Source organism: Leishmania major, chromosome 33 (genome assembly GCF_000002725.2).
Source record: "Leishmania major strain Friedlin complete genome, chromosome 33".
Classification (NCBI taxonomy): Eukaryota; Euglenozoa; class Kinetoplastea; order Trypanosomatida; family Trypanosomatidae; genus Leishmania; species Leishmania major.
In genome coordinates this window covers 1,357,833-1,369,282 of record NC_007285.2, presented here as the reverse complement: position 1 = coordinate 1,369,282, position 11,450 = coordinate 1,357,833, and the positions used below count along the sequence as shown (strand labels likewise).

Below are 11,450 nucleotides of genomic sequence, written 5' to 3'. Positions count from 1 at the left end.
ACCGCTAAGTGTTCGGGTGACGAGGTGCCGAGGGAACGAGCGGGAAAACGAAAACGGAGGGAGAGGCGCGATAGTTGTGCGACACCGCACACCGATCGACTGCCAACAATGACACAGGTTGTGGCAGTCCTGTATGTACGTGCGTGTGTGTGTAAGAGAGAAAATAACGGCGACCCTGCGTCACTGTTTTAGTACACGACGGACACAAGAAAGGCAACAGTGGACTACTCAAAATCGAACGCAATGAAGGAATAGTGGAGGTTGAGTGAGGGAACCAAGAGGGCCGACCAAACCGAAAAGCCAAAGTGGAGCAACAGAAGATAACAATAAAGGTGTGTGCAGCGGTGCAGAGAGCCTCCGTAGCAGAGAGAGGGGAAGGGTATATGGCCACTGAGTGGGTGTGAAAGAGAGAAGGGATGTGCGGGAAAACGACAAAACAAAAAACGAAGAGAAATCTGAAGGGGTATCGGATGGGCAAAGCCACGCGCAGAGAGAAAGCCGGACCAGCCCTTCTCTTGCCCGTCTTTGAGGCACTTCTTCTTCTTCACCGGATGCTGCCTCGGCACGCACTGTAGAAAATCTGAGCTTGGACGCGAGGGGTGGGATGGAGTGCGGTGGGGAGGGGGGGGGTGATAGAACGATGGAAGTGAGAAGGGAAAATGGAGAGTTCGGGTGCCTGAACGGTGAAAAAAGGAAAAAGGTGTGTGGTGAGCAGGAGGGAGGATAGGGGGCCGTGAGCATGAATGCGGCAGGGAGAAACCTGGATGGAGCCAAGCACTTTCAGTGCGAAAAAAAAAGCAAGAAAACCGCCACCGCAAGTAAATAAGGCGGCGGGAAAGAAGAGAGGATGCAAGGATAGAGAGATAGACGTGACTGCAGAGATGCACAATGGCGAGAGGCAGGTAGAAAGCCAACGTGCCATGAGCATCGCCTCCTTGTCCTTCGAGTCTGTGAAGCTGAAAGGGGATACATAATATGCGCAATGAAGTGCGCGCCAGCTATGCGGTGTCTCTGTTGCGAGAGCCCGTTCTGTGCGAGTGTCTATTGTGCCCCAGCGGATTTGTCTGCACCGGGGGCAGCAAACGCGTACATGGAAAAAAAATATGCTTTCCTGCCCTCTCGCTTGCGCGCATGTACGAAGCGCAACCGCCATCGCTAGAGAAAAATGCACGGTATCAATGTCTCGGCTTGACTTCCCCATCCAATCGGCCTCCAGCGGCAGGGATGCACCATGCGGGTTTTCCCTTACGTCCTCATTCAGCTAAGTGTAGAGAACGGGGGGCAGAAAAAACCTGCGCCCCCTGCTGGTTGTGCATTGTCTAGCAACTCGCTCTCTCCGGCGTACGCGCACACACTCGAATTATCCGACTCCTGCTCAGCTAACCTTTTCTTCTTGTCTCACTGCCGCTTCGAGCCCACCCGCCCACCGAGCATAGTCACAGTCGGTAAACCAGCGAGGTGAGAGGAATGTGAAACAATTTACAACGGTGATGACAAAGCAACACCCAACGAAGCGCCTCCGGCCGTTATCATCGTGTTCTCACCGCCTCCGCTGCGCTACCGATGGAGAAGGACATAATTCTCTTCGCGATTTCGAATGCTAGCAACCGTTCCTCTGCCGCCCGAAAGAGCAGACTGTCTTGATGGGGACAACGATCGCTTCCGAGGCGGGCGCCGGCGCTCGCGGTGATACCTGTCCTGGCAACGCGATAAAGCCTGAACACCCCTGGCATCGGAAAAGGGTCGACTACTCAAATTGGAAGGAACACGGATTTGGAGGTGTCCTCGGCAAAGGGGTGGAAAAAGATTACATGCTCCACCAAGCGGCGCAAGCAATAAAGGCGAACTGCAGAAAGGCGGAAAAACGCTGAGAACCACACGTGCGACCACAGAAGGCCGCAAGCGTATATCTGCATATACCTGTGTGTTACCTGCGCGCGCCACGCCGGGCGCGGGGTTCCATGAGGCAACAAAAGAAGACGGCTCCCGTGTATGCGCTGCACGCGCCTTGGCTCGAAGACAAAACAAAACAAACTGAAAAGCAAAAGAGTACCCCTTACAAAGCGGTAAGAGCGAACTTGCCGGACGCGCGCAACACCCAACGGCAAAGGTACTCGAGGTGGAGATGGAAGCGTCAGCGAAAAGCGTCAGCGAAAAGCGTCAGCGAAAAGCCCCGTGCCAAGTGGGAATGCTCTGCCCACACCCGGATGGAGCAAAATGAAATCGCATGAGCGGAGAAACTGACAAGAACAGCATCCTTCACAACTGTGCCCCTCTATGCATTTTCCGCCCCCCCCCCTCCATCCCTCCCTCCCCGGCACATCGCGTGGCAAGGTGAGGGGAGGCGTAAAACTTGAACACACAAGGTGAGGGTGTGTGGGTTTCTTTGCGTTTAACAGGCGTGCCGCGTGGAGAAAGAGGGGAAAGGAGGGGGAACAGTACCTGAGCAAGAGGTGTGATTTGTAGCTGCAACGTTGTGCGAGTAAAGAAGCCAGTCGCAAGAGGCCATGCGGGTTCGAGGGGGGCTGTTGAATCATACGACTTCACTTCGCAGCTCTGGACTGGACCACGAGAAAGGGATGACCCCTTCAGCGACGGTTGCCACTTGCCAGTTTGTAAAAAGTCAGCAGCGTATGAGCAATCTCTCAATTCCTCCTCTTCACCCGCAGATATTCAAACCCAGCTGAGAAACAGCGGCGACGGGTGCTGACCGCCCCTCCCCCCCCCCTGACGAGCTTTTACCATAAGGAACTCACTGAATCGATGGTTCTTAGTAGTAGTCTTAGCAGTGGGCACTGAAAGGCATGCAGATCTGATGGCAGAGGATGTCGTATACAGGTGGATTATACGTCGACTGTTGAGACGGGAGGCCAACACAAAGCAAGGAAGAAAAGAACACCCATCAACAGTGTCAACCGCGCTCCTAAATCTACCGCCAAGCGTACACGCTCCCGAGCAATAGCAAGCGAAGGGCGAACAAAAAAGGTAGAGGATGACAGAGAAAGGAAGATAGCGCGTAAAGGACTACACCCGCCATCTTGTCTTCCCACAGTCACTTCTACCACATCTCCCCCCCCCCACCCACACACACGCACACCGTCTCCTCAAACCGCGTCTAAGGCAGCAAACATTTTCTCGTCATGCGCCAGTAATCCTAGCTGCTTCGTTGGAGTGATTCCGTCATCACCACTACGGTCAATCATGTTCTGCGCCTCCCTTAGCAACACAATCACTCGTGCCGCCGCGTCCGCTACGCCGGCCATCATCTGCGATGAGCCGTCGCACTTCCACTTCTGACGCGGCGACGAGGCGGCGAGTGCGCTTGAAGCGCCCGTGACGGTCACAGCACTTCCCAGCTGGTCACGCAACTTCGCTGCCGCTGGTGCCTTTTTCGTGCACCTTCCCACAGTCTCGCTGAGGTAGTCCATGTACGCACGGACGCTGCCAAAGCGCGGCATCCGCAGCACAACCAGGCTCACACGCCGTTGGGTGTCGATGATGGCACGCCACGTCGCTGCACGGACCCCCACATATCGGGAAAATCCAACGATGGCGGTGGTGTAACAGGGACCCCCCAACCAGTAGCGCAGCAACGCGCCGGTGGCGGTGCTCGGTGCCTTGTGCAACGCCTCCATCCACCCGACGCTGGATCCCATGTGCACACACCACAGCGACGACACCACTACGTCGGCGAGGACGCCGGCTGTTGCCGGGATGTACTGGTGGAACGTGAGGTGCAGAACGATGCAGCCCTGCAGCTGCTCCGCAGCCGTTAAAGTGGTCGACTCATGGGCCAAGCGAGCACCAAGCAGCACAGAGGTGAGCGCCACGTTAACGTCCTGCAAATCTTTCACAGGCACGGCGGTCGTGTCCGACGGGATGGGGCCGCAGAAGGGTGAGTAATCGAGTCGAGTCAGCGGCTGTCGGGGGTGCGCGGGGGTCAGGTTCGGCGCCAGCAGGTCGGCAAACACGTCCTTGCTGTCCTGCTCAATCAGGAAGGCTCGCATTGCCGCGCAGTGCCGCACCCCTTCCACCTCCTTCACACTGAGCGACTGGAAGATGCCACCTATCACGGTGCGCAGCGTCAACCACGCAATCGATGACGTCGCCTCACACGACTCCGTGTCCGATAGGAGCAACGCTGCCGTACGCCCACGCGACACACACGACACGGCTCGCATTAGTCGTGAGCTCTTCATGCCAATCGACGTGGGCTTGATGCGGACCAGCTCATCGGCGCCAAATGAGAAGTACTGTAGCTGATCTGGCGCCGGAGGCAGCGTGGAGGGGACGGGGACGCGTACCCATGTGCCGCGCCGACACACATGCGCGCTGGTGGTGGCCGCATTGAGCACCACCACACTCGGCACCGTCACCTGCTTGTCCTCGTCCTTCTCTTCCCTGATGTCACTGGGGTGCTGCACCTTGGTGCGCGCAGTCGTTGTCGCCGGGGTGGCGGTGGTGGGGGCGCATAGCCGACGCCGCGGCGCTGATCGGCATAGCAACATCGCCACGTCGCGGCACAGCAGCAGAGGATCCTCCTTGCAGTCATAGCAAATTCCGTAGTAGGTGGCCGCGTTTCCTAGGAGCGCGGTGCGCGCACTCATCGCGGTGCCGACGGCACGGCAGTCAAAGGCGCCGTGCACTCCACTGTTAGGGCGCGTAGCTTTCGTTGGCGTCGCCCTCAGCGCGGCTGCACGCGGCACGCGCCGTTTTTCATTTTCCGTCTCTGCCGTCGACAACGTCGGCGTCCTGCGACCGCCACCGCCGCTGATGGTGGGCACGGTGCCACTGGTGAGGGCATCTGATGACCCGTACTCCCTCACAGATGCGGATTCAACTGCAGCGCGGTCGACGCGCAGCGGTGACGCAGGCAGCGCCAGTGCCTCCGCATCCTCCTGCGTAAATGGGTAGAAGGTGAAGGCAACGCTGCGCGGGTCGCGCAAGACGGCAAAGGCGCGCTTCACCGCGTCTCGGATGCTAATGAGTGAGTAGCTCACACCACCTTTTCGGTGCTCTGCTACGCGCAGCACACCTCTCAGGTGTGCGATGAAGTGCCGCACGCTGCCGAGCGACGGCGCCCCCGTTGCGGCTTGGCTCGCCACATGTTTTACGAAGTCTCTCACAGTGCACAGCAACTGATCCGCCGCCTCAGGCGTCGGAACAGCAGGCAAGACCACAGCGCACACGACCATGTGGCGACGGTCCACAAGGAGGCGCGCGAGCAGGGCCCTAGCTGTCAACGGTTCCGCACCACTAGAGGTTGCCGGTATCGTCGCTGCCGTTCTCCCCGCATGAGGTGCGATAGGGTCGTCCTCGTGCCTGTCGCCCGCGGGGGTGCCTGCCTTGATTGCCTCCGACAGCAACGCGTAGTGGCCGCCAAGGTTTACAACCGTCAGAGTGCTCACGTACACATCCTCGCTGTCGTTGAAAAAGTGCTCCGCATCAATGCTCGCGTGAGAGCGGCGGCGAGCCCCTGTCACCTGCTGCGTAAGCTCGATGCTCATGACAGTGTACCCCGGCGCGAGCAGGCACTGCCGTGTGAGTGCGTCCTGCACGCCATCGTGCGACGCTGCATCTTCTGCGGCAGCCTGCGCAGCACGCAGGCGCTCGACCGCCCCGCGCAAGAGCATCTCCAACTCCCCTGGCGAGGCGATCAGTTTGCTTGACACGTTCACTGGCGCGCACGCGCCGGCGAGCGGCCGCACGGCCATCTTGGCCGGTGCGAAGGACACCGTGCCGAGGACGGAGGCGCCAGTGGCTATGCGACTCGTACTGGAGGTGCGGAGCAGATCGGCGACAGCCGAGTCGCTGCAGTGATAGACGGACGCGGCGACGCGCATCACCTGACGCGAGGAAAACGACGGCTGGTCATCATCGCCAACTTTGGCGGGCCTGTTCGAGACGCGTCCCCACGAGTCCTTGAGCACACTGTGGACCAGTTCGAGTATCACCCGCAACGACCACGCGCGGTTCTCCCTGGCGGACTCCTGAACCACGGCCACGGTGGCATTGAAGCCGCTGCGAAAGCGTTCGCCGAGGCGGCGCCACGTCGCGCACCGCTCCCAGTCCAGCTCCGATGTGTTGGCCGCACTAAGCGAGGTGATCTCGTCTACCTGGACACGAGTGGAGTGTGTTAAAGACAGCTGCGCCGTCAGCGACACCGTGCGTGGTGCGGTCGAGTCCATCGGCGACGCTCGCGCCGGAGCGGCGAGCCACCGCGCTGTCGTTTCCTTGGGCCCAGATGATACGGTTCTGGGGGAGTACGAGGCGAAGACGGTGACTGGAGAGTAATGCTGTACCAGGGCCAGCACTTGAGGCGCCTCGCACGTCGGTGCCGCCTCCCTGGTCGGTGAGAAAGTGTGGACAAGTGGGTCTGCACCACCGACCTCAGGGACTGCCTTTCGCGCGTCTACGTATACTGGCACGTGAGCAGACGTGGGGTCCGACAAGAAATCCTCGGCATCCTTCGCGCAGCACTCGAGCTTCGAGATGAGCACCGTCAGCCGCTTGATAGTGGCCTGCGTCTCTGACCGAGACTCTGTTATGTTGGCCAAACGCCACTTGTGGTCTGAGATCTTGTTGCGCTGCTCAGCGATATAGGAGCGCATGCTGCCGCACCGCGGTCGCGGGTGCTGCATTGACTTTAGCCGCTGCAGAATGCTCAATGGGTATGCCGCTTCTTCGTCCTCCTCGTGCACGTTCACGACCGCCAGCACGGTGCAGGGTCCTTTCCCCAGCGCGTAACGCAGAAGTGGCCACGGCGTGTCGGCGCGCTGATCAAGAATGGGCTCGAGCACGCTTGAATAGGGAGAGGTGGTGATGGTAAAGGAGGAGACGACGATATCGCTGTGCCGACTGTCTCGCCGCTGCGTCAACACCGGTGACGTCGCCGCACCCGCACCGCGGGCGGCAGCCACATCCGGAATGAAGCACTGATGGAGGAATTGGATGTACAAGAAGCACTGGCGTTGCTGCTGCCGCCCGCGTGCGACCTCAGCGAGGCTCTGCGCCAGCTCGAAGACGACAGCAATGTCCGATTCGTCCTCAACCACGTGCCACTGGCACTCATTCAGACATGCGCCGAAGACCGGCGACGTGGCCACTTCGAGTGGGCGACAGCAGGTGTCGCGAGTGCAGGCGGTGTAGATCACGTCGTAGACGACGCCTTTCTCACCGGCGTAAGGAGAAATCTCCGCAGGCGAACCGGCGCGCGCTGTCGGCGCCGACGTAGGCCTCGGTGTCGGCGGAGAGTCCAGCTGCAGGTTAACCGGCACCAGCGCAACAGCCACCTTCAAGTCAGCCACACAGTCCGGGTGTGTCTTGGCTCGCGTGCCCTTGAAGGAACGAAAGGTCTCGACGACGCGCATGCACATTGCCCGTGCCACGCTCGCTGTCGGGAACGCTGCCGCGTGAGTCGACGGCGCCAGAGAGGAGAGCGAAGACGAAGGTGATGCGCCACCTCTGCCACGCATGCTGTCCTGTAAACTTACGGCTGCCGCCGCCGCGGCAACCCGCCGTCGCTGCAAAAAGTCACCCACCGTGTCCATGACTATCGCAATCGCGTTTTCGCCACCCTCGATGAAGCGCGTAGCAGCCGTGTCAATCAGCAGGGAGGGAAGCGGCGGCGATGCAGCGACGCTGGCCTTGTCGGGTGCGTTCGCCCCGCTAGCGGCAGTCATAGCAGCAGCGCACCGCTGGACACACTCGTCCGTCTTGCAGTCGCCGACCAAGTTGTCCTGGACTACGCGCACTGTGTAGCCACCATCTACCACGAAAACTCGCGCTGTCGCAGGCGCGTTCGTTGCCGCTGCTCCACAGCACTCAAGCACGGTCAACCCCCGCACGTCGCACCATTCATTTGGCCTCAGCACCTCCAGCTCCGAGGCCGGAAGCTCATCCTGCGTTCGACGGGCGGAGCGTGCAGCCGTCGCCCCGTGCGACGGGGACACTGTGTTGCGGTTCATACGCGCAGCTTGAAGGGGTTTTGACCATCGCAGTACACCGGCGCGGACGAGCTCCGCTGGCGCCTCGGCAGCCCCGTTGCTGCTGCTGACGCCGTCTGGCCCAGTCGCGGCGACTTGTCCCGCCTGGTTCTGGTGTGCCAAACCGGCTGCCGATCCCACGTTCATCGGTGGTCGCGTTACTTGGTGGTTCGGCCCTGCCGCACCCGTCACGGACTCGGAGGTCGTGCTCGCGGATGCACCGCCGCGAATCGTCAGCGGTGAACTCTGGGCGGGAACCTCAAGGGGATCTGTGGAGGTGTGGGCAGCAATACTGGTAGCGGAGACAATGGCGAGCGGCACCGCTTGCGTTCCGGCGGTTGTGCTACTCATGCCCTGGAAGAGCGAAGGGTGCGAGAGGCCACCCGTCCGGCCGTTCTCGCACGCCATCACGGCCGTCTTGCCCGACGTCGACGGCGGCGAAGAGGTGTCCTGAGCAGACGAGTTGACAGGGCTTGACGGCGCCACGGAGGAGAAGGAGTCCCAGACCATTCCCTTGAGGCTGGTGGGCCTCGCATCCCGCAGAAACGAAGACAGCGCGAAGCTGGTGAAGCCGCGCGAGCAGTTGGCGCTGCCGTCTTCGAAGGGGAGGAAGGTGTCGCGGGAGCGACGTGGCAGGCGGCGCTCCTCCAGACTGCTACCATAATCGCCGCTTGCCCAGACGCAGTCTCGCCCACTGCACCTGCCCGTTTCCTTTGCTAGTGGCACCCCACCATCAGCCGGTGCTTCGAGGGTGAAACTCCCGTCACCACCGAGGTCGTCACGTTGGCGTCGCAGTTGCCGTGGCGTGGCCGTACCCGCCTCGAGGGTAAGACCCAGGTTCGACTCACCAAAGGAGGAGCTGCCGTCGCTGGGGCTGCTGCTGCTGCTGCTCGGCGACACCGCCAGCGACACAAGTGCCTCATAGTCCTGAAAATTGTCCTCACCAAAGCGCCACACGAGCGAGCCGGGCATCCAGTGCGCTGCAGACAGCGAGTCGCTCTCCTCACCCTCGACAACAGCGAGCGTGCCTCCATCGTCGCCCCTCTCAGACTGATCCGTCGCACTCCACGACCTCGCTGTAGAGCGGAACCCGGTGGCACCACCTCCACCGCAACCGGCCACCGGGCCGTTGGAAGAGCTGCCATGTGCAGCGCTTCTGCGTGGTGAGTTATTGCCGGTGAGGTTACTAGAGCTGTCCGCGAGATCTCCGTACACGACGTCAAGTTTGTATGGCAGCCGACGCGGGTGCAGGACGATGGAGCGAAAAGATGCTGACACGAGAGTGCCACTGCTGTCAATGCCACTGCGCGACGCACTCGGTGGAGTCGCAACCACTGCTGCGGGGGCAACGCTAGTAGTGAAGCTTGGCTCGTTGGCGCCTCCTAGCTGCGGACGCGCTGCCGCCGCGCCAGCAGAAGCTCGAAGTGCACCAGGCGCGGCAGGCGGCAAGAGACCGTCACCGGTTGACACCGGCCGCTCATCCCCAATGGTCATCGGGACCATCGTTCTCGAGAGGGTCTTCGACAAGCTGGTCGACGTGGAGGTCTGCGCAGTTGAGGACGAAGCTGTCGCGCTAGCGCTCTTGCTCGAGCGAGGCGGCACACCAGAGGGGCCAAAAAATGATGAAGGGAAGGCGTCACGCACGCCGGACGAGGTCAGCGGCAGCTTAGATTGTCTGCGTGTGAGCGGCGGGAGTGACGATGCGCCGGCAAAGCTGCCGCCGCCTCTGGCGGTGGAACCGGTCTTGGCAGCGGGGCTGCGAGGGCTGTGGCCGCCCTGATATTTGACGCCAGACCTGTTAGACGCCACCATAAGAAAGCTGCCGAAGTCGCCGCTGCTACGCTCCCCTCGCATCCCTGCGGACGCCTTCGAGACGCGCCGGCAGTCCTCGACAGGAAAGCCGAGCGCCTGCAAGCCGTAGTCGAAATTGTCGACGTTCTTGATGCGCGACACAAGCGTGTGAATCGAGAAGACTTCGCTGCCTCTGCTGCTTGTAGCGTGGTGAGCAGCACCAGCAGCCGGCATGCCAGACCCTTGCGGTGAGACTCGCATCGGAGACAGCAAGCCTCCATCGCTTGCTACGGAAGAAGAACTTTGACGGGTTGCCGAAGAAGGCTGACATACCTGCGTCATGGGGTCGCCACTCCTCAGCGCCCTATTCGCGTGTGGAGCGCCGCCGATGGGGCGTCCGCAATCACCGGGCGTGCCCCTCCACGATAGAGGCCACGCGGCACGGGGAGACCCACCGCTGGCGACGCGTTGCCCAACACTCGACGAGGATGACTTCGCGAGCACTGGTTCGCGCAGGAAGAAGGACGCTGTGCCAGCGCCGCTTTCGGTACTGCAGGTGTCGCGGAAGTATGTCGCCGCCGATGCCGCAGGTGTAATCAGTTTTCCGTCTGAGGAAGTGGTGTCAAACATCGTACTCGTTCCCACTCGTAGCGGGTACGACGATGCCAGCGCTGCCGGAGCGGAGTCGCAGCTGACGGCACGCCCCAGAGGTTCAAGCCGCCCACCGGTCGGCTGGCGTGCCGATGCCGCCGGAGGAATCGAGCTTGCCTCCCTAGGGCGCGGCGAAACACGTCCGCTTCCTTCCAAGCGCGACAACCGCGGGGGTGCCGTAACGCCGCTGTTCTTGCGAGACGCCTCAGTTTCCCAGGTCTTGCTGCTGCTGCTGCTGCTGTCGCTCAGCTTCTGGAGCTGCGTCGTTCTAGACGTTATCTTCCATGGCTGGAGATCTGCATCACCCTTCGGAGTTTCCAACGCCTGCGAATGACGCCGATGACGATCAGCGCCACAGCCAGGCCCTTGCCGCTGTGACGAGAAGAGCCTCCGGTCGGCAGCAGTTGACGACGACAAGAGGCTAACTTTGTCGTTCGAATCGCTGCGTGAGCCGGTGGGCGACTCTGTGTCACGCGAAACGACGAGAGGCTGAGGAAGCGGCCGCAGCGATGGTATCGACTCTACCTCTTCCCAGAGGGGCACATAGCACCCGTCACTCAAGGCGTAGCCAAGAGCATTATCGTCACTCGCTGATACCGTGCACGTGGGGCTATCGGTGCTGCTGCCCACCGGCCCCCTCTTCGATGACGGGGACTGCTGCTGCTGCAATTCAGTGCTCCCCTGCAAGGTGGAGTGCGATCCAAACGTCTCGCAAGACGGCTGCGAGGCGGTAAGCTGAGACGCTGTCGCGTGAGCGCTCTGCATCCCCGCAGACGCGATGTGGAATGAAAACAAAAGGGAGGGTGCAGAAACGCGCGCAAGGAAGCACAAGGAGGGCCACAAAGCGAGAGAGTGGAAAGAGATGAGAAAAGAAACGCAGACAAGAACACAAAGCTGCCCAGGAACACCCCTCCACCGATGCGGGTGAGAAGCACGGTAATAAAAAAGAAAACGAGCGAGAGAAGCAAAATAGATCTACTAGAACGTGGTGGTGAGGATGCTGGTGGGTGGCGATTATTTCTC

The 11,450-nt window shown here is 60.9% G+C and overlaps 1 protein-coding gene across 1 annotated transcript; it reads right to left on the bottom strand.

Moving 5' to 3' along the window:
• Positions 1 to 3,104: 3,104 nt before the first annotated feature.
• LMJF_33_2900 (hypothetical protein) lies at positions 3,105 to 11,192 on the bottom strand (the record flags this gene model as incomplete). The annotated part of the gene is made up of 1 exon (XM_001686001.1): positions 3,105 to 11,192. The coding sequence occupies one exon, from the start codon at positions 11,190 to 11,192 to the stop codon at positions 3,105 to 3,107; it is 8,088 nt and encodes a 2,695-aa protein (XP_001686053.1).
• Between the last annotated feature and the right edge of the window lie 258 nt (positions 11,193 to 11,450).